Consider the following 23,989-nt stretch of genomic DNA (forward strand, 5'->3'; position numbering starts at 1 on the left):
TTTTTTCCCTGCGAGAAGCTAGACGGCTTGGAATGCAGCGAGTGGGCGGGGCTTGGAATGAAGGGAGGGGGCGGGGCGGAGTCCGGCGTTGTTGTGTTGCCAGACGCTGGGAGAGAAACAGGCAAAAAGCAGGTCTTTTTCTTTTTTTGTTGATTAAATACTTTATTTAAGTTTGCAGTTTGCAGAAGCACATGAGAGTACAGTTTAATACGAGGTCAGCTAATAGGAAATACATTTAAAAAAAAACCAAGAAAGCCCTTGGCTTATGAAAACTAAGCCCCAACCCTAACCCCCCCCCCCCCCCCCGAAAAAGTACTCAAATGTTTTACTTTAAGTAAAAGTATCAAGGCTGCAATGTAGAAACACTCTGTTACAGGTAATATTGGTATCAAAATGTACTTAAGGTACCAAAAGTACAAAGTACTCATTATGCAGAAAATGTCCCATTCAACAAGTTTTCAAAGGTGTAAAATGTGCAAAAAATAGCCGATCTACAAGCTCTCAATGTGTCGCATCGCGACGCATTGAGAGCTTGTAGATCAGCTATTTTCAAATGGCCGAAATGCATATAGGGCTTAAGCGGTTAATGTATGTTTTGTAATAATAATCCAACACAACTCTGGTATATTTTCAGATTCTGTGGACAAATGCATCTTAATTTGGGGGTCCTTTCCATGACATGAAAACAAATGTTTGAGAACCACTGGTTTAAACGACTTTAAGGAACAAATCAAAGCAACTACACTTTAGAAACAACTAAAAAGGCCAGATGCCAGCAACCCACAAACAAGGCCAAGATCGCTTATAATAAGCAAACATGGCAACGCTGGTGGAGACAAAGGCACACACACACACGCACGCACATACACACACACACACACACACACGCACACGCACACGCACACGCACACACACACACACACACACACACACACACACACACACACACACACACACACACACAGATTAAAATCCTGAGGGTTTAACTAATCTGAGAGTGTAGAAATGGAACCAAATGGACCCGACCTGTAAGGGTCCATTTGGTTCCATTTGTAAACCTTTGTACAGTTTATAAAGAGAGTTCAAATGAATTCAATATGTATTTTTATGATTAATTATTCACATAATTATTTCAATGGAAGCAAATTAATCATAATTTGACATTAATTATTCTAATCAAAATGACAATATACTGTAATGCTACGGTAAAAGTGCAATATATCAGCTACCTACTTTCATAAACAGATGAGACAAAATAGCTAAATCAAATGAGCAGGAGCTAAAACAAATAATTGTATTGACTAAATAAAACAATCCAATAAAACAATCCAACAATAAAACAAGCGTTCGTACAACTAGTTAACAACAAGTAGGCCAGGCAAAGAGGAAGGGTAGTGTTTCCTGAAGAGGTGGGTTTTCAGCCTGCGGCGAAAGATGGGCAGTGACTCTGCTGTCCTGACATCAGTGACTCTGCTGTCCTGACATCAGTGACTCTGCTGTCCTGACATCAGTGACTCTGCTGTCCTGACATCAGTGACTAGGAAGGGACTAAGCCAAAGGAAGGGACGAATCCTCCTAGAGGAGGAATCTGCAGGACCGTGTCACCGATGCAATGTTTGCCGAGAACGACAGTTGATCGTCCAGGGTCACACCCAGATTCTTCGCAGTCCGAGTTGAGGTCACCACAGCATTATCAATGGTGATGGCCATGTCTCGGTGCGGACAGCCCTTCCCCGGGAGGAACATCAGCTCGGTCTTGTCCAGGTTGAGCTTCAGGTGGTTTGTCGACATCCACTCCGGGATGTCAGCCAGACAAGCAGCAATGCGTGCCTCCACTTGGGTGTATATATATATATATATATATATATATATATATATATATATATATATATATAAAATAAGGCACATTTCATATTGTTGATAATAAAATCATAATTCATCTAGTTATTATCCGTGGTGGAAAGTAACAAAGTACATTTACTCATTTTTTACTTTACTGAAGTGTTTTCCATTTTCAGTACTTTTACTTCTACTCCACTACATCTCAAAGGCAAATATTACAAAACACACATTAACCACTTCAGCCCTGGCCTGTATACATTTCAGCCATTTGAAAATAGCAGATCTACAAGCTCACAACATGTCACCATGATGCAACCCGTTGTGAGCTTGTAGATCTGCTCTGCAAACGACTTTTATACATTTGTAAACTTGAAAAGGGACATTCTGCATAATAAGTACTTTTACTTTTGGTACTTTAAGTACATTTTGATGCCAATACTTTTTCTTACAGTATTTCTACTTTGCAGTATTGATACTTTTACTTATAACGGAGTATTTCTATATAGCAGTATTGATACTTTTACTTGTAACAACATTTCTACATTGCAGTATTGATACTTTTACTTAAGTAAAACATTTGAGTACTTTTTCCACCACTGCGTCTGGAATCCACAGTTGCCTTTGTTTCCAATTAAGTCCCGCCCACAACCCCTCTGGCTGGCCAATCAGATCAGCTCCCGTCTGAGTGGCAGTGGCGTCGTGCCAATCAGGCGGCATCGAGGCGAGCCATGGCCAATCGGATAGGGCCCAGTCACTTATCTCTCGACCAATCACGTAAGGCCAAGAAAAACTCCTGCGACTAAAGCCTGCATCTTGCCCCGCCCCCCAAGACAAAACCAAACTTTCAGATAATATTAATATTAATAATAATAATATTAATATTAATAATATTAATAAAAATAATAATAATTTAAAATAAATAAATAATAATAATAACACGTAAAACAATAACACTGTCCTGTACTCTAAACACTGGTGGAAGAAGATTGCTTTTTATTTTTACTTACTGTAAATAAAGGTAGCAATAATCATATTTGAACTGGGGACCCCTAAAATAATCATATTCGAACTGGGGACCCCCAAAATAATCATATTCAAACTGGGGACCCCCAAAATAATCATATTCGAACTGGGGACCCCCCAAAATAATCATATTTGAACTGGGGACCCCCCATCCTGGCAAGCACTTGAAATTGTAGAAGTTGAGGCATTACATTTAGCTTGACTCGATTCCACAGATAAACATTGTGAAAATAGCAGATCTACAAGCTCACAACGCGCGTTTTTTGGGTGAACTACTCCTTTAAGCTAATCAACTGGGGACCAGTGGTGCAAAGTAACTAAGTACATGTACTCAAGTACTGTACTTAAGTACAATTTTGAGATACTTTTACTTTCTTAGAGTATTTCCAGTTTTCAGTACTTTTACTTCTACTCCACTACATCTCAGAGGCAAATCTTGTACTTTTACTCCACTACAATTATTTGTAAACTTTAGTTACTAATTACTTTTCAGATATAAATTATTACATTATAAAACATACATTAACCACTTTAGCCCTATTTTATACCTATAGGCTATTTGAAAATAGCAGATCTACAAGCTCACAACGCTGTGAGCTTGTAGACCTACAAGCTCATAACATTCATGTAGACCTACAATGAATGCAGGTCTACATTCATTGTAGATCTGCTATTTTCAAACATTTTAGTACTTTCTACTTTTGGTACTTTAAGTACATTTTGATACCAATACTTTGGTACTTTTACTCAAGTAAATTTTTAATTCTGGACTTTTACTTGTGACAGAAAAAAAACATTTGAGTACTTTTTCCATCACTGAAAATAATTATTTTTTTTGGGGTGAACTACTCCTTTAAGCTAATCATCTGGGGACCCCCCAACATAATTTGGGGACCCCCCTGCGGATACCGAGCCCCAGCTTGGGAACCAGTGCTCTCTAGAGCATTGGTTCTCAGGGGTCTATAGATCTGTTTTATTCAACGGTCTTTGTCGCCCCCGTGTGGACAAAATGAGTCAATAGTGAACTTCAAAATCAAAGTAAAAGTAAAAGTACTAAAATGTTTGAAAATAGCAGATCTACAAGCTCACAGCGCGCTGTGAGCTTGTAGATCTGCTATTTTCAAATAGCCTAGGTATAAAATAGGGCTAAAGTGGTTAATGTGTAAATATGTAGATAACTTGTCTGGCCTTCTGTTGCTCTCTTGTTTTTGATCTCCTTCCCACTTGCCCCCCACCCCTCTTCTTCCCCCCCCCCCCCCCCTCTTCTTTCTATGGAAATTAACGGTGCGATGGGAACGATGTACAAACGATGTTCACCCACTTCTTTACCTTGTAAACCTGTGATGTGACAATAAAACTGATTCTGATTCTGATCTGATTCTGATGTATGTTTTATAATGTAATCATTTATATCTGCAAAGTAACTAGTAACTAAAGTTTACAAATAATTGTAGTGGAGTAAAAGTACAATATTTGCCTCTGAGATGTAGTGGAGTAGAAGTAAAAGAAATACTCCAGTAAAATAAAAGTACCTCAAAATTGTACTTAAGTACAGTATTTGAGTAAATGTTACTTTACACCACTGGTAATAACACGTATTATATGTATGAGTTAACAGTGGTGTAAAGTAACTAAGTACATTTACTCAAGTACTACGTCTTTACGTCCGTCCTTCCGGTTCTGGCGGCGTTGTTGCCAGATTGTTGCGAGAGAAATAAGCGACCAGGGTCTATTATTATTAAACCTATAATATAATATAATGTGTCAGCTGTTTGAAAGTAGCAGATCTACAAGCTCACGTTGGGTATTTATAGTAGTAAATATGTGTAATCAAATAGTATTGGATTACTCTATATTTGTAATCAAGTAGTATTGATTGCATTATATTTGTAATCAACCAGTAATGGATTACTCTATATTTGTAATCAAGTAGTATTGATTACATTATATTTGTAATCAACCAGTAATGGATTACTCTACATTTGTAATCATGAAATAACAACCATGACCAATGAGCTGAGGCCATGTTGTCATGACAACACTATGAATATTAATACACAAGAACAATATCAGACTTTTAAGAATCCATTTATTAAACAATTAAACATCTACAGATGATCATACAATAACATGTGAAGAATGAGAATAATATGGAATGAATATGCAAATAAAAACAACAATAACATAATGATGTAATAATGAATCAATAGATGAACAATGAATGATTTGAATGTCATTAATGAATGAATGCAGACATTTAGTAGATGTTTGAATCCAGACTGATTTACAAAGTTCAACATGAGAGCAGTGGTGGAAAGTAACTAAGTACATTTACTCAAGTACTGTACTCAAGTACACATTTTAGGATTTTTTTTACTTTAGTGGAGTATTTAAAATTTTCAATACTTTTACTTCTTACATCTCAGAGGCAAATATTGTACTTTTACTCCACTACATTTGTATTAAAACTTTAGTTATTAAGTTACTTTGTAGATTTTGATTATTATTACAAAACATACATTTACCACTTCAGCTCTATTTAAACTTTGGCTATTTGAAAATAGCAGATCTACAAGCTCACAACGCGTCGCAGAGCGACGCGTTGTGAGCTTGTAGATCGGCTATTTTCAAAAGACTTTTACACATTTTAGATGGGACATTCTGCATTTACTTTTGGTACATTTACTCAAGTACATTTTTGAATTCCAAACTTTTATTGACAGAGTATTTCTACATCGGAGTATTGCAGTGGTGGAAAGTAACTAAGTACATTTACTTAAGTACAAGAGGTATTTATACTTTACTTGAGTATTTCCAATTTCCAATACTTTTACTTCTACTCCACTACATTTCAGAGGCAAATATTGCACTTTTACTCCACTACAATTATTTGAAAACTTTAGTTACTAGTTACTTTTCAGATATAAATGATTACATTATAAAACATACATTAACCACTTAAGCCCTATTTTATACCTAGGCTATTTGAAAATAGCAGATCTACAAGCTCACTGCTGTAGCTCAAGCTGTAGATCTACTATTTTCAAACATAATAGTACTTTTACTTTTGGTACTTTAAGTACATTTTGATGCCAATACATTTGTACTTTTACTTAAGTCAATTTTGGATTCTGGACTTTTACTTATAACAGAGTATTTCTATACTGCAGTATTGATACTTTTACTTAAGTAAATAATTGGAGTACTTTTTCCACCACTGCAGTATTGATACTTTTACTTAGGTAAACAAATGTAGTACTTTTCCCACCACAGCATGAGAGTAAAGTAGTCAACCAACAACATGCTCACAGCAGTAGGAGAGGAAAGAGTTAAACATATCAACCCTAGAGTCACTAACATGTGGAGTAACCATGGAGACCTGGTGTCCTCCTCACATAGAGACTCTATCTCTGCTCACACAGACGTACTGAGGCGGAGGAGAAGGGGTTTAACCTGAACCCAGCATAGAGCGGTTCAGAGAATGTGTTGTGGAAGGTGAAGGTGTACAGGTGAGTCAGTGAGTCTGAGCAGACCTCATAAAAGGACAGATTCCCTAACGGACAGTCCAGATACACTGCTACTCTTTTGGAGCGCCTAGAGGGACGGACAGGGAGGACAGTCTGCTTACTATTGTGTATGACAGTGTAACTGTTATCATCACAGCCCAGACTCCAGGACTTATCATTGTATCCAAGCCTACAGTCATCACCACGTCCTTTCCTACTGATTCCTCCATAAGTCACTGCTATATAAACCACTCCATTCCTCTTTACCTCCCAGTAACAGGGTCCAGTCAGACCCTCTGTACACAGAACCTGTGTCCAGAAATCAAACCTGTCAGGATGATCAGGAGGAGGAGGACCTGTCCTCCAGCTCCACCCTGGTGGTAGTGTCACCACCATGTTGTTCTTAGACAGAGAGAGGGAGCTGGATGCTGTGTTTGTGTCCAGTTTGAGATGAGAGAAATCTGATGAGAAAACAACACAATAAACATTAAACACATCATTCACTGAGTGACACACACACACACACACACACACACACACACACACACACACACACACACACACACACACACAGAAAGAGCCTTCTATCAGCTAGCATGCTAGCTAATGCAACGTAGGCAATGCAAACGGCTTGGGGTAATCCTTTTGCCACAGCAAATTTTAATGAAGACACAGTGAGTGAGGTCATTTAGCCTCTGTGTGTGTGTGTGTGTGTGTGTGTGTGTGTGTGTGTGTGTGTGTGTGTGTGTGTGTGTGTGTGTGTGTGTGTGTGTGAGGGGGGGGGCATATAACAGAACAGGCATTTTATCATTGCAACTGTAAAATCCTCACAACAAACAGAGAGAAAAAACTACCATGATCCCCCCCACCCTTTTTAATCATTTTAACCCATTAAAGCCTGGAACGCATCTGTGTCATTTTAGATGTCTTTGGCTATTCAAAAATAGCAGATCTACAAGCTCATAGCGCGGCACCGAGTGCCGCGCTATTTTTGAAAAATTCTCAACATTTTGTGCAAATATTTGAAAATATATATATTTTTAAAGGGAACATTTGTAACTCAAATATTTGCTTCATGGGGGTCCCTGGAACAAAATATTTTGGGATGGGGGGTCCACGGCCAAATACATATAATTTTGGGGATATGAAAAAGTTTGAGAACCAGTGATATTATAGCAACATAAGTTTTTCAGAAAACTGTTAGGATTTAGGAGACATTTGTAGAATCCCCCAGAAGCAAAGATTTGAGTTACAGAAATGTTCGCTTTAAAAAAAAATATATATATTCAAAGATTTGCACAAATCTTCACGATTTTTCAAAAATAGCAGATCTACAAGCTCACTCGGTGCCGCGCTATGAGCTATAAGGGGAGGGGAGGGGAGAGGAGAGGAGAGGAGAGGAGTACACCCTGGAACCCCTTCAAGGACCCCTGGGGGTCCCAAAACCCCACCACTGGTCTACTGGTATCCAAACAATGTCACTGTATGAAGGGTTTGTGTAAAAGCAGTTTACTGATCACCATGTACTCACGTTTTAAATAGTCCTTCCTGTTTGTGCTCCCTGGAGGCACTGATGGTGAGTTATTGACTGCAGACTCTGTAAACACAAGAAGTAATTTGATATCATGATCTAATCTACAAAGTATGCATAAATTAGTGCGTTTGGAAATACACACTATCGGAATGGAATATGCAAAAATCTGATTGATACATCTGGATCACATGACTCCAGAGATCATGTGTATTCATTCATGTGAGTTTTGAACAAAACAAATGACAAAATAAAGAATATGCACGAGCAAGTACTGTGTTTTGAAATGAATTGTCCAGGCTTCAGATCAACATCAACATTTAAATAGAAATAAACATACTTGGAGCTGTTGTGGGATGGAGACGAGCTGTGAGACTGTAGACAACTCTGGTCATTATTTGTCCTACTGTATCTGCCTGTGGAACTGGTTTGGTTGGAGGTCTGTCTTCTGTTGCTTTAGCGGCAGCATGACCTGGACATACAGAGATTAAAATGCCATCAGTTATCCAACTATTTTATTTGTTTAAAGGGACTAATATAACCAGTAGTTTCAGATCTATTAAAAAAAGTGTACTTGTTTGTCATGAGTAGTTCCAATGCTTTGATGTCTATATAATTTAATTAAATTATATAGTTAAGAACTTAAGAACATAATGTGAATATACAGCACGTAACATGCTGGCAAATATTTAACTGCTCTCAGGAAATTAAATTGATTTAGGCCAGGGGTGATGCAACTTTGATGATGTAGAGGGCCACTCCATTTCCACACTCACGGGCCATTCGCACAAAAGTAGCAAAAATAGCCGATCTACAAGCTCAAAACGTTTTGAGCTTGTAGATCTGCTATTCAGATTTTTTTTCTTTGCTGTTTTTGAATTGTAATCCTGAAAAGTTCCATTTTGATTTCATTTCAAATGCATTTAGTTATACTTATGTTAACTTTATGAACTTAAATACTAATACATTGGATATAGAAAAGACATTAATACTAGTCATTAAAGGTATCATGACATTCATTTTCACTTTTTTTATTTTCAATGTTTTATTTGGGGTTTTATGACCTCAATTACACCCAAAAAACCTGAACTTAGAACATTCAGTGGATTTTCTGTGGTCTGGGGTTTTCTGAATAATTAGGCTGAAAAGTAATCTGAGCTTGGCCCTTCGACAGTGAGGTCACAGTCGATTAATCCCGCCCACTCTCCTCCTCGCCCCTCCCCTCCCCTATCCTTTCCTTTGGGGGGGGCGGAGCAAAGGCGATGATTGACAGGCAAAATCCCTCACCAGCGACACCCGCAGGCAAAGATTTCTTTTTTCATTGCAGTTGAAAAGGCTTTAGAAATGTGAGAGAAAAACACCTGCCATTGATCACTGGAATGGAATTTTCACTTAAAACTTTTTGTACACTTTTGAAGGACCAGGACAAAGACTTTGAATGTGGTGTAAAAGTGAATGTCATGAAAGCTTTAAGCTACTGATATAGAAGTAATCAATGCATTTGCATGTTTGGAATTGTAACAGCTGAAATCAATAATATATCAGTATTCTGATATTAACCTGTGGGCCGCATTAAGTGAAGGTGGGGGCCGCATGTGGCCCCCGGGCCGTCAGTTGCCCATGTATGATTTTAGGCCAACCGGTTACAAGATAAATGGACAACAGAGCCTTTTCTCCTCTTTAACCCATTAAGACCAGGAAGGAAACGCATCTGTCTTTGGCAAGACGTCTTTGGCTATTCAAAAATAGCAGATCTACAAGCTCATAGCACAGCCGAGTGCCGCACTATGAGATTGTAGATCTGCTATTTTATCATGAAAATGTGTGTAAATCTTTGAATATATATATTTTTAAAGCGAACATTTGTAACTCAAATCTTTGTTTCTGGGGGGTCCCTGGAACTAAATATTTTACAAATGTTTGCTTTAAAAATATATATATTTAAAGATGGGGTGCCATGATATTTTTCAACCCTAAAACCTGATCATAAGGTATTATTATTATGTAAGGATTTTTTTCAACAACAAAAAAGTGTACAGAAATTGTTAAAATTATGTTTTTATGTGGACACGCCTCCAGTTCATTAAGTATACCTGGTTCTCACCTTAGCACCTCCTCCACCACCTTAGCACCACCCACCTGTCCTTGTCCCTCCTCCTCCTCATGCCCACACCTGTTGTGTTATGATAATGAGGGGGAGGGTATGGCGTTGTGATGTCACTAAACCGCTGTTTCTCTATTGGCACGTTTGACCCTCAAGGTTTCAGCCTCCAGGAAGAAACTCCAAATAGTCAGAGAAGACATAAAACACCATAAAAACACCACCGGGGGGCTTTATGAAGTTCTATCAACCTCATAGACACATGAAAAACAGAAAAAGTGCAAAACCATGGCACCACCTCTTTAAAGATTTCCACAAATGTTCACGATTTTTCAAAAATAGCAGATCTACAAGCTCATAGCGCGGCACCAAGTGCCGCGCTATGAGCTTGTATTTTTGAATAGCCAAATAAATCTAAAATTACAGATCGTTCCAGGATTGAATGGGTTAAGCAATGTGAATTAATGTAGTCATTATACACAAACTAAAGTAAAGAATCACATCATGGATTGTGGAATAACCATCCTTATAATGAGCCCATAGTGTTCTGTGATGTTTACAGGAACCTTGGATGGGAGTTAAATAGATAGTTTACGTACCTGGTGGTCGTACACACTCCTCCTGTCTGTTCACAGAGTCCTGGAGTAATGGCATTATACACATATTAGAGTACTGATTACATTTAAGGTCACAAGTAGCCTACAGAAACACATTTCGAATAAACTGATAAAGCCTGAGTTTTTTTTTATCACAATTTTAACTTCATAACTCACACTTTCAATTTGTGTTGGTATGTTGGCAAGAAAAACTATACAAGTGTTTCTGAGATGTACAGTTACAAATCATAAAGTCACAAGTAAGGCCTTTTTCATAAAATGTTATAGTGGGCTTCCATCAATAAACTACTAAAAGTTGTTCTGAGTTTGAAAACGCAGCTAGAAAAATGTGTACCTACCAACTTTGTCAAGGTTTCATTGACAGCAGCTTTGATTCCCTTCTGCTGCTTTGAAAAAACACGACCTGTCACTTCAGTGCATCCTGAAAGGAAAACCACCATGACAGGACAAAGATATTTAGTCATTTGACAATGTAAATGTCCAGAATGATGTACCTCTGTACCAGCGTGAATGTTGTGCGTACATAACAAGTTACAATATACACTAGGTATAATTCTTTCACATGAATTACATGTATGAAAATTGGACACATTTTAAAAATAGTTTAGAAAGTACAATTTGGATACTACTGTATAAATCGTTTTGTCAAAGTATTTTAGATATATTTTGGCGACAAAACAATATCCTGCTTGAATCCTGCCCTCTTTGAGCTACATAAAGTGCCGGCATGGCGATCTCAGAGACCATTGAATCTGTCTTTCTTTTCCACAAAAAATAACATTTTACAATTTGAATAACATGTACACAATATAGCCTAAAACCAATAATTTGATGACTGGCAGCGGTTCCAGCAGGAGACACAAAGAGTCTCCTTTGTGTCTCCTACTGGAACCACTGCCTACAAAATCAAATGATTGGTTGAACTTGTTGGCTTTGTTTGAGCATTAGTGTGGATCAATTATGATGATGGGGTTGAAACTGGGTGAAGTGCTCCTTTTAAGGTCACCTGAATATCTACTACACTAAAAAGTACACATTTTAGTCACTGGAATGGAACACGCCCACTGCAGCTGTCTTATTACGTTGTTTTATTGTATAACTTTATAACAAGTCATTTAGGTTTTTTTTTCCCAGTGGCTGCTCGTCAAGTTGACAGAATTGCAATGCAGGATCATTGGAAAGCTACTGTTGTGTTTTGTTCATGTTGAACTGGGGTCCTATAACTAAGTATGACTATCCTGTTTGTAGTCGCAGCTGATGGCCAGATCATTCTCTTGAAGGAGAGGAAGGAAACCTTAAAAGATGACAAATCTGTGCAGACAAAAAGATGTCTTGTCTGCTAAAGTGTACAAAATATGTACAAAATGTGTGTAATATTTTAATTAAATATGTATTTAATAACTTTTTTGTTCATATCTACAAGCTTGCAACTAATTTCCACCTATAATAACGTAATTAGAACAAGATGATCTACAAGCTCACAACGCCTCACATTGCGAGGCATTGCAAGCTTGTAGATCTGTTATTTTCTTTTAAAGATGGGGTGCCGTGATCTCCCCCCCGCCTCCCTTAAAACATGATCATCAGGTATTATGATTGTACTAGGAGGATTTTCAAAAATGTGAACAGAAGGTGAACATTATGTTTTCATGTGGACACACCCACCAGCTCATTAAGTATCTGGTTTTCACATTAGCACCACCCACCTGTCCTAGTCCCTCCTCCTCCTCATGAAAGGACTGCCCATGGCCCTTCCCAGTTGTTTACAAAATGCTCTAGAGCAGTGGTTGTCAAACTGGGGTCTGGGGACCCCCTGGGGTTTCAGAGGGGGTTCCAGAGGGTCCACAGCAAAATGTGTTTAGCTTCAAAATCAGTGTAACCAGTTGAAACCTATACATTGGCTATTTGAAAATAGCAGCTCTACAAGCTCACACCGTGTCACATTGCGATGCGTTGTGAGCTTGTAGATCTTTCGTTTTATTACTTATAACTAACTACTTATGGAGTCCTCATAGCCGCTCTGAGAGCCCCCTCGGAGAGACGGAGACCCATACAGCGTCCAAATCGTTATAGTTTTTGCCCTGTCTATAATAATCAATGTTGAACTACTATGTAATCTATTTATTGGCTGAAATTAATAGTTTGTTTAGAAACACGCTGCGGCAGTCCCGCATTTCTCCCCGGTCAGCAAGAGCCTCTGTTTCCCCTCTGAGATGCCCTGAGCCCGGACAGAGTTCAGGCTTACCCCCCCGGACACCCAGCGCACAAAATCTTTTATCATTTCAATAAATAAGCATAAACAAACTACTTCACATGAACGATGTTGGTGTAGCTAAGAGATTTGAGGGGGAATATTTATTTTATATACAACAAATTACAAATAATAGACATATTATGTTGAGGTCACTTCCTCATTTTGCTGGTCTATTTGATGCGAGTGCGAGAGGCGAACTCAGAACAAATGGCAATCAATCTGTGATACGTCCCGCCCTGTTTTCAGACAGTTTTCAGAGAGACACATGACGTACAGTATCATATTATGATATTTTGGGGCCATGCCATAGCACCTATAAAGGCTCCGTGGGGCATGAATACACCAGTTTGTAACATTACAATTAGTTCGATTTATTGACCATGGATCGTCAGCCAATGGCGTTGCTCACTAATGTACCATAGACTGTAAAAAATAATGGAGAAAGTTATGCCCATAGACTCTACAGACCGTAAATGAAGCCTATTTTTCAGCAATTGCAAATCCTCCATCTTTCTATATCACATCATATCGCGTCATATCCTATGCAACCGGAAATTAATGCTATTGGTTAGGACGCGTCATCCCAAAACCTATACCACTTGACAATAATTTACCAAAACACATATCATGGTGATTGAAAGAAGACTTTAAACTAGCGACTGGAAGCATATAGTATTTATGACAATGTTTATTAAGGTCATAAAATCAAATCCAAAGTTCAGCAAAAACCCACCCAGTTGAATGGAGAGAAATTCTTTCTGACACCAGCAGGGGTAAAACAGCTAAACTAAAGGCCATTCATATGAACTGTCATTTCCTATATAGACTCAAAACAACTCAAAAGCTGGCCCCTTGCTCTGTACGGCTCACCCCCCATTTGTAGCATTTGTGCTAAGTAAGTAGGTAAGTAAGTAAGTGGGTAAATGAAATCACTTTTGGCTCTGCATTGTTTAGAGCACTGGTTCTCAAACATTTGAATGGACCCGCAAATTGATTTCTATTTGGCAACGGTGTCTATCTGAAAATATTTTTTGCCAGGGACCCCAAAAAGAGAAGAATCGTTGCTAAATTATTCAAAACTGTTCACATATTTTCAAGATGTTTCTAAATGTTTCAAAACCAGTTCAAGGTCGACCATTGTTTTAGAGGCCCCTCGATGTTATTCAATGTGATGTTCAACACAATGGAATGCTCTACCAACAGCCCTGAATGTTTTAACTTACCCATTATAATTTGAGGCTGACCTAAAAGCAATCGTAGCTAATCAGAATGGAATATGCAAACATCTGGATACATCTGGATCACATGACTTCAGAGATCATGTGTATTCATTCATGTGAGTTTTGAGCAAAACAAATGAAAAAATTAAAAATATGCACAAGTAAGTACTGTGTTTTGAAATGAATTGTCCAGGCTTCAGATCAACATTAAAATGTAAATAGAAATAAACATACTTGGATCTGTTGTGGGATGGAGAAGAGCTGTGGTTGCAGGGTCTGTAGAACCTCTGCCTGTAGTAGATGGAGAATCTGTCTGTGGTCCTGGTTTATCTGCCTGTGGGACTGGTGTATCTGTTTGTGGAACTTGTGTATCTGTCTGTGGTCCTGGTTTATCTGCCTGTGGGACTGGTGTATCTGTCTGTGGACCTGGTTTATCTGTCTGTGGAACTGGTGTATCTGTCTGTGGTCCTGGTTTATCTGCCTGTGGGACTGGTGTATCTGTCTGTGGACCTGGTTTATCTGTCTGTGGAACTGGTGTATCTGTCTGTGGAACTTGTGTATCTGTCTGTGGAACGGGTGTATCTGTCTGTGGAACTGGTTTATCTGTCAGTGGAACTGGTGTATCTGTCTGTGGAACTTGTGTATTTGTCTGTGGAACTGGTGTATCTGTCTGTGGAATTGGTTTATCTGTCAGTGGAACAGGTGTATCTGTCTGTGGAACGGGTGTATCTGTCTGTGGAACTGGTTTATCTGTCAGTGGAACAGGTTTATCTGTCAGTGGAACTGGTTTGGTTGGAGGTCTGTCTTCTGTTGCTTTTGTGGTTGCATGACCTGGACATACAGATATTTAAACATGTACTTGTTTGTCAATAGTAGTTCCAATGATGTCTATATCATTTAATTAAATGACACTTAAAAAACATATATATAATATACAGCACGCAAAATTCAGGCAAATAACTAACTGCTACCAGGAAATTAAAATGATATGAGCCAACCTCATGGTTACAAGAGAAATGGACAACATTGCCTTTTCTCCCCTTTAAGCAATGTGAATTAATTTAGCCAATATCCACAATATCACATGATATCTCAGCACACACGTATTATACAGTATGAAATGTAATTCATGTAATTACATGATTAATTGCATAATTGTACAATTATCTATATTTGTAAGAACCAGGGTTTCTATCCCCTTTTCATTGTACTAGACCCCCAGGGAGATGGATTGCAACACCCACAGTATCCCCCAGTACTCCCAGTACTTAGTTATCTGCTACTCATAAACTGAGTAGGCGGTGCCCATGATTGAATCCAGGACCTTAGGGTCCAAAGAGTGCTCTACCGACTGAGTACCCAGACACTAAAGTGACACCGATAGCTCACTGTGTCACTAGGCTAGGTCTGTGTAATTGAAAATATAATAAATATGATTAATTACATGATTATAATTTATAAAATTAAATAATATCTTTTGCTGTCTATATTAAGTTACGTACCTGGTGGTCGTACACACTCCTCCTGTATGTTCACAGAGTCCTGGAGCAATGGCATTATACACATATTAGAGTACTGATTACATTTAAGGACAAAAGTATAGAAACCCATTTCCAACCATGAATAAACTGATAAAGCCTGAGTTTCTTTATCACAATGTTAACTTCATTACTCACATTTCCAATTTTTGTAGGAAGGCAATTGCAAGAAAAATATGCAAATGTTTCTGAGATGTATAAATCATAAACTCACAATTAAGGCCTTTTTCATAAAATGTTATAGTGGGCTTCCATCAATAAACTACTTAAAGTTGTTCTGAGTTTGAAAACAAAGCTAGAAAAATGTGTACCTACCAACTTTGTCAAGGTTTCATAGACAGCAGCTTTGATTCCCTTCTTATGCTTTGAAAAAACAGGACCTGTCACTTCAGTGCATTCTGAAAAGAAAACCACCATGACAGGACAAAGATATTTAGTCATTTGACAATGTAAATGACCAGAATGATGTACCTCTGTACCAGCGTGAATGTTGTGCGTACATAACAAGTTACAATATACACTAGGTCTAATTCTTTCACATGAATTACATGTATGAAAATGTTAAAATCAGTTTAGATAGTACAATTTGGATACTACTGTATAAATCATTTTGACAAAGTATTTTAAATATATTTTGGCGACAAAACAATATCCCACTTGAATCCTGCCCTCTTTCAGCTACATAAAGTCCCATTTCATGACTTTCCTTAAAAACGCTATATCTGTGTAAGAATGTAAACTCACCTCTGAATGTGGGCCTCTTAGTGGGATCCTTGTCCCAGCACCTCTTCATGAGGTCAACTAGCTCGTCTAGTCCATCTGCTTTGCTCTGATCAATTTTGTGAAGATCAGGTCTGTCTCCCTGAATAATCCTGAAGGTCAGCACGTGATGATTCACCCCTACAACAAATACAGGAGAAATATCTGTGTGTGTGTGTGTGTGCACGCATGCACATGCACGTGCATGTTATGTATGAATGCATAGATATAACTCTTATGTTAGGTACATAGTAGTATTATAAATAATAACAATAATAATAATAATAATAATAATAATAATAATAATAATAATAATAATAAACATATATAACACATATAAGCTTACACATGCATTGCTTTACACATTAAATATTACAAATAAAAACAGATAGTTGAAAGGCTGATCGCGAACCTTCATGTCCTATCCCACGTTTGAACTTGAGAGATACAGTCTCATCTACAACCACTTAAGTTCAAACTCCATTATCTAATATTATGCACTGTACACAGTACATGTGTGCTGCTGTATACATTCAAATGGAATAGTGATCATTTACCTGCTGGATAGGGCTCCATTCCAGTAAGAATGGTCCAGAGGAGTATACCGTAACTGATTAAAAAAAAAGTTTAAAAAAGATTTGAAAGGTTTTCACATTATTTGATGACTCTACTGTATATCAACAACATTTCTTCAAGATTTCACCTGTAAATATCATAAGAGCGGACAAGATGGTAGTTCTGCTGTTCAAAAGCCTCGGGGGGAGTGTAGGCTGGAGTGCCTCCTCCATCACCTCTTTTGGTGATATTCAAAACACTGGTGGACACCATAGACAGGCCAAAATCAGCTATCTATTGAAAGAAAGACAATAAGAAAAAGGAATCAGTGAGAGCTAAAGGTGTGGTAATAATATAATAATATGCATCATGGTCTGAAACGCGAATCAAACTCTTGCAGTTAAGTTGTCATGACATAATTGATATAGCAAATGGGGTGATCCATGATTAATTTGAATACAAAAGTGAGTCTGTGTGTGTGTGTGTGTGTGTGTGTGTGTGTGTGTGTGTGTGTGTGTGTGTGTGTGTGTGTGTGTGTGTGTGTGTGTGTGTGTGTGTGTGTGTGTGTGTGTGTGTGTGTGTGTGTGTACCTTGGCATTTAAGTTGGCATCCAGTAGTACATTGCCTGGTTTCAGGTCTGAGTGCACAACTGGTGATTTCTTGCTGTGGATGAAGTTCATGGCCAGAGCCACCTCGTGGGCCAGACGGAAAGCCAGGGGCCAGGGTGGAGGCCCAGACAGGGCCTGCTGGAGGGACAGCAGTGAGCCTCCCTCCATCAGCTCCATTACTATACCCTGCCTCTCGATACAGCCCAGCTTAGGGTCAGGGGGAATGCCTCGGTACATCCCATAGACCTTGGGCACAAACTGGTGGGCGACAGCTTCCATGTAACCAGCCTCTAGCTCCATTCTACAGAGAGAAAAAGCAGTTGAAACGTATAGTAGTTACATGAAGCTGACATTGATACAACTGATATTATGAAATGAGTGATTAATGTGACAGAATCAGCCTAATTCTCAGTTGCATCCAAAATTCCTTATCACGATGATTTTGCTTTTTGATCATGTTCATCATACCCATGAAGAAGCAGCTTGATGGCCACCTCAAACTGCCAGTCCTTGTGGTTGGCCTTATAGACATATCCAAAGCCCCCTGAGCCCAGCTCTTTCCAGTTCTCCAGAGTTTTATCGCCAATTGTCTCTCTGCCCCCGTCTGCCATCTCTCACCAAAGGACAGAACCACCAGATTCAAATCTAGAGAGCAGTAAGAATAGGCAAATTAATATGAAATCTTGTCTGTTTGTCTGCTGACAATACATACATGCCTCCTTTGTTACATTAATTAGAAAGAGCATAGTGCGGATGCTTTGTTTAGGGCCTCATGTAATTAATTCTGTGGTCACATTATCCGGTTCGCTTATGTCTTAACCACTCTCTTAGAGCCTTCCAGGTACCAGTTCTTATGTCTTAACCACTCTCTTAGAGGCTTCCAGGTACCAGGTGCTGATGGGGGGTGAGCTGCTTTCAGTGGGGTTCATTTCTGTAAGTCCACCTTCGTAATATATTCATTCATTTATTTATAGGCACTAGTTTTGGGGCCCTGGGGCCTTTGCCAGGGTTCTGACTGCTGTGTGTGTGTGTGTGTGTGTGTGTGTGTGTGTGTGTGTGTGTGTGTGTTGTGTGTGTGTGTGTGTGTGTGTGTGTGTGTGTGTGTGTGTGTGTGTGTGTGTGTGTGTGTGTGTGTGTGTGTGTGTGTGCCTACTGCCTAATCATGTGTGTTGCAGTGCTGGGTTGGAGGGTGGAGTCGGAGACAATCAGGGGAAGGCGAGACACCTGGCCATTGTCTCCCCAAAGACTATAAAAGACCTGCTATGTCCATGCTCTGTCTCTTCAGTCCTCCCCAGGCCACAGGAGCGGCCACACAGAAGAACATTTCTGTTTGGTTGCATCTGTTAGCCTTTAAAATGGACAGAATGTTCACCTGCCTGCTTTGTAGGCACATTCATTCATTCACTGCGGGCAGCACTAATAACAACAACATTAACCCGGAACCGGAAGTGGTTATATTCCCTTAACCCTCGCTCTTAAAGTTACAAGCCCTCTTTGGTGAATGTCTCTCAATGTCTCTCAATGTGGGTCACCACACAGGCCCCCCCAGAATTCACCAATACAAAAAGTGCAACCAAATAATTAGTCAGTAAAGAGTCCAACAGCACAGTCCCTCAGTGAACAAACTCTAAAGTCAACGTGGGGTAGGGGACTGATCAAGCGGCCGAAACGACTGCGCTTAACAGGAGGGGAATTAAGTGGGACCCGAGGCCGCGCCACGGTAGGGGCCGGCACAGGGTCAGAGGTCGGGGCCGAAAGCGGGGGGTGCCCTTGCCGCAGGGGTAGGGCCAACTGAACTGGCTCATCCTTGTCCAAGTGAGCAGCCTTAAGACGGTCTATAGTGACCTGCTCTGGCCTGCCCCCATGTCCACAACAAAGTTTTTTGCGCCCGCCTCCAGGACCCAGGAAGGGCCCGTCATAGGGGGGCTGCAGCGGCGTCCGATGGCTGTCGTGCCGGATGAAGACATACTTCGCTGATGGCAGGTCCCTGGGGACGTACGACTGGGGGCAGTGGCGAGATGTCGGAATGGGAATAAGGGCATCGGCGACACCCCGGGACACAGTTCGATGCGAGGCGGCCAACCAGGGAGCCGTGGCCTCCGGAATAAACTCCCCCGGGACCCGCAATGGCTGGCCGTACACCAGTTCAGCGGACGAGGCCTGGAGGTCCTCTTTGGGGGCAGAGCGAAGACCGAGCATGACCCACGGGAGGTGGTCAACCCAGTCACTATCCGTAAGGCCGGCCCACTATCCGTAATTGCCAGCTTTGCCAAGGCGAGGCGCCGGGCCCGGGCATAGACTGGAGGGCCCTCGTGGTAATATGGTGTTCCACGCCGTGCTTAGCCACCGCCGACGAGAACGTGGGTGTGGTGAGGTCAGGGAACCCGGCGAGCAGGCGTTGATACGGATCCCCGGTGGCAAGCGTGTTTAACAGGCATAGAGCTCCGGCCCCCCCAAGCGTACAGCGGTACGAAGCGAAGGAGAGGGCATCGATCAGGCGACAGTTCTTTACATCAACCAGCAGGCTGTAAGCACAGAGGAAGTCCGCGCCCAGGAGCGGCATGGACACAGCAGCCATAACGAAGTCCCAGCCGAAACGGCGCCCGCCAAAACACCCCTCCACATACCTGGTGCCATAAGTACGTATGGGCGTGCCGTTAGCAGCATCCATGTCCGCTGGCGATGGTGTCCACGGCCTGTGCTGACAGGATGCTGCGTTGAGCTCCTGAGTCAACCAGCAGCCGCAAGCCAGACACGGAGTCTGTGCTGAACAACAGCTTGCCAGCGCCCATAGCCACTAATGAACGCTGGCCCTGGCGTTTCCCTGCCCCCTGAAACTGCATGGCTTGCGACACTGCTTGGCCTTGGCCAAAACCTGGCATGGTAATAACAGAGCCCGTCGTCGGGTTGGCGTCGGGCTGTCACCGCAGCCGCTGTGTCCGTATAGTCCTCCAGGGGTGTTGTTGAGGTGTCCTGGTGGGGCAGCAGCGCATGGACAAACTGCTGCCGGTTGGCCAGGAAAACCCTGTCTGCTTCTGCAGCCAGACCGCGATAGTCCTTGGTGGTGGAGAGGGGGGGGAACTGGCTAGTGCTGTGCGCAGCGGCACTGGAAGCTGCAGCAGGAAAAGATGTGTAAACAGAAAGGAGGGATCAGCTGCTCCCAGCAGAGCTAGCATCTTCTCCATTAACTCTGATGGTCTGCGATCGCCGAGGCCGTTGAGGAACAGCAAGTGGTCCGCTTTCTCCAGTTCTGATAGTTCGTAAAGCTTCAGAAGGAATGTCTTTAGTGCATCGTACTTGCTGGCCGCCAGTGGATCCTCCAACAGCATCATCGCTCGTGCCGTCGTCGAAGCATCCAACGCCGCCACTACATGGAAGTATTTTGTTACATCCTGTGTTTTTCCTCTCAGCTGGAATTGGGCTTCGATGTGTTGAAACCACGGCCGTGGGTTATGCTGCCAAAAATCGAGCAGCTTGACGGTTGGGGCATTGATGTTAGCCTGTATGTTAGCTGCGTTGTTAGCCCCGTTCGGTGCGGGTGCTGCTGCGTCCGCTGCAGGGGCGTCGTTGTTGTCAAACATGTTTGTTATTCACAGGGTCACCAATGTGGAGGAAGAAACAGCGAGACAGGAGACGTAGGAAAGTCGAGGTAGTTTACTTAAACTTCACCGTAGGTACATACATTCATTCATTCACTGCAGGCAGCACTAATAACAATAACATTAACCCGGAACCAGAAGTGGTTATATTCCCTTAACTCCCGCTCTTAAAGCGACAAGCCCTCTGGCTGGTGAATGTCTCTCAATGTGAGTCCCCACAATGGAAGCCATGATTACTCTCACACATACCTGCCTAATTCAGCAACCTGCCTACCAATGACATCATCAGTGGTGATTGCAAGCTAATGGAAGACACACAGCACACTTTCTCTAGAAGCCATTGTTCTGGTATAAATATAGAATAAATACACCATTTAAAAAAAATCTTGTTTGCCGAACCTGCCTATACTGATGATGTCACTGGTAGGCGGGTTTCTGAATTGTTCACAGCTGTCCTCTGAGACACAGACAGAATAGACACAAATGGTACCATATTATAATGAGCGTTAGTGAGGACCATTTCATCATCATCATAACCTTTGGGGCAGGCCCTCATTTTCAATGTAGCCGAGATGTATATAAAGATAGTTTGAAAATGGCTGAAGTGGTCCTTTAACACTGTGTACAATGCCTTGCCCGTGTAGGGAAGACCAGCAGGAAACTTATACAACACATTAGCAGTGAAAATAAGGGTATGATTCACTGAAAAAATAGCCATAGCTGTGCATTTTACTGATATGAAACATGACATACTGTATCCTCCCTCTGGTGTTGTGTCGTTGAGAGAAGGTCTTGCTACTGTACCTACTGTAGGTAGAGACCACCTCTTACTGTTGAAGAGATGAGAAGCTTATTGAAGTTTGACTCACCTCCTACGGGACTATAAGGCTATTCAATCTAATGTTATCTTTTCATGGCTTTCATTTTTTTAGTTTTTAATTATACATACATCTCGAGTCAAATGTTAATGTTTTAATGTCTCAAGTTGTAGCTACTGTAGATCTTAATCTTGTATCTATTGACCAGTTGTGTCATGGAAAAGTGTGCATGAATGATGCTGACATTTGGGATTTTAATATTGACGGTGGACCAGTGGTGGAAAAAGTAGAACATTTTTTTAATTAAGTAAAAGTATCAATACTGCAATGTAGAAATACTCTGTAAGTAAAAGACCGGAATTCAAAATGTAAAAATGCAAAAAGTAAAAGTAGTCGTTATGCAAAATGTCCCATTTCACGAGTTTTGAAATGTATAAAAATAAAATATTTGGAAAATAGCAGATCTACAAGCTCACAATGCGACGCATTGTGAGCTTGTAGATCGTCTATTTTCAAATGACCGAAATGTATATAGGACTGAAGTGGTTAATGTATGTTTTGTGATAATAATCAAACTCTACAAAGTAACTACTGTAGTAACTAAAGATTTCAAATAATTGTAGTGGAGTAAAAGTACACTATTTGCCTCTGAGATGTAGTGGAGTAGTAAAAACATTGGAAATTAGAAATACTCAAGTAAAGTGCAAATACCTCAAAATTGTACTTAAGTACAGTCCTTGAGTAAATGTACTTAGTTACTTTCCACCAGTGCGGTGTACGTATTACCTTATTACCACATCATCCGTATGGGCCCTCCCTACATCTACTTAACTACTGCATATACAGTAGGAACACTTTGATGTGGGACACAGCAGCACACAGCATACTAAACTATAACTACTGCATATACAGTAGGAACACTTTGATGTGGGACACAGCAGCACACAGCATACTAAACTATAACTACTGCATATACAGTAGGAACAGCACACAGCATACTAAACTATAACTACTGCATATACAGTAGGAGCAGCACACAGCATACCAAACCAAGGAGTGCTGCTTGGCAGCAAGCAGTGTGTCATGGAGGCTACACGGAGTAGGACGGCGTGTGGCCAGTGATTTTTCACGTGCAAGGTACGGCACGGTACAGTGCACGCACGTTCACACACGTGCACGCTAGAACGTGCCCCCCCCCCCCCCCCCGTAGATTCATGAGCCATTCATGTGAACGGATCGGTTCATGACTCCCAGGAGCCAAGGATTCTGATTGGTCTGTGGGTGGAGCCGGACCAGAGCCTTCCGATTGGCCCGATTCCAATCCGCTCCCTTACAGACTCACTGACTGATTGGAGCGCGTTCACGTGAAGTCTGAAGTCTGTCCCTCCTATTTGTAATGGGCAGTGGTGGAAAAAGGTACTAAATAAAGATCATAAATAAATGTTGGCAGTGGTTCAGGAGGCAGAGACTTGGGGATCGCAAGGTTACCGGTTCGATCCCCAGCTCCCCCTATGTTAGTCAGTGTGGAAGTGTCCTTGAGCAAGACACTGAACCCCTCACTGCTCCTGAAGAGACATACGTTGAAACAACATGTGTGGAACTCCTACATACTAATAATATCTGCATTAATTCACTTAAAAAAATAAATAAAAATAAGACATGGATCAACAGTGTGTGAAAATGACCACAGGGAAAAATGCTTCAAAAGATCAAACAGATGTGATGTCATCTGTTGAGATCAAGACAAAGGAGGCAGAACAGGAAGATAAATGATTTCCATCAGCTGAGAGACAGTGATTCCAATAATGTCCAATAATAACAATATTAACAATCTTTGGAAACCCTCCATCCAATAATAATAATAATAATAATAATAATAATAATAATAATAATAATAACTAGAAACAAAATTCCTACAAAATTTTAAGTGTGCCTGCAGCTGGCTGGAGACTCAAAATAGTGTCACTACAAAGTAAATCGACTCCAAATGGCCTGAAACGTGCTCCTAACAGGTTTCT

The 23,989-nt window shown here is 40.7% G+C and overlaps 1 protein-coding gene across 1 annotated transcript; it reads right to left on the reverse strand.

The window, feature by feature from the left end:
• Nucleotides 1-6,267: 6,267 nt before the first annotated feature.
• Nucleotides 6,268-18,206, reverse strand: LOC308079291 (uncharacterized protein). Its single transcript, XM_080420699.1, has 13 exons — nt 18,023-18,206; nt 17,537-17,855; nt 17,095-17,240; nt 16,949-17,001; nt 16,377-16,532; nt 15,948-16,030; nt 15,597-15,636; nt 14,329-14,925; nt 10,959-11,041; nt 10,603-10,642; nt 8,243-8,374; nt 7,903-7,968; nt 6,268-6,832 (listed from the first exon to the last, which is right to left on the reverse strand). The coding sequence occupies exons 1-13, from the start codon at nt 18,163-18,165 to the stop codon at nt 6,270-6,272; spliced, it is 2,421 nt and encodes an 806-aa protein (XP_080276825.1). The 5' UTR covers nt 18,166-18,206; the 3' UTR covers nt 6,268-6,269.
• Nucleotides 18,207-23,989: the final 5,783 nt, after the last annotated feature.

The sequence above is a fragment of the Gymnoscopelus braueri genome, assembly GCF_963280865.1.
Source record: "Gymnoscopelus braueri genome assembly, chromosome: 23".
Taxonomy (NCBI): Eukaryota; Metazoa; Chordata; class Actinopteri; order Myctophiformes; family Myctophidae; genus Gymnoscopelus; species Gymnoscopelus braueri.

Coding starts and splice junctions, on each gene's coding strand:
- LOC308079291 (XM_080420699.1), bottom strand. CDS start 18,165: ATGGCAGACGGGGGCAGAGAGACAATTGGCGATAAAACTCTGGAGAAC. Junction 11,042..14,328: donor CCATCCCACAACAGATCCAA/GTATGTTTATTT, acceptor TTTTCCTTTCAG/GATGCACTGAAGTGACAGGT. Junction 8,375..10,602: donor GGAGTGTGTACGACCACCAG/GTACGTAAACTA, acceptor CTGTATGTCCAG/GTCATGCTGCCGCTAAAGCA.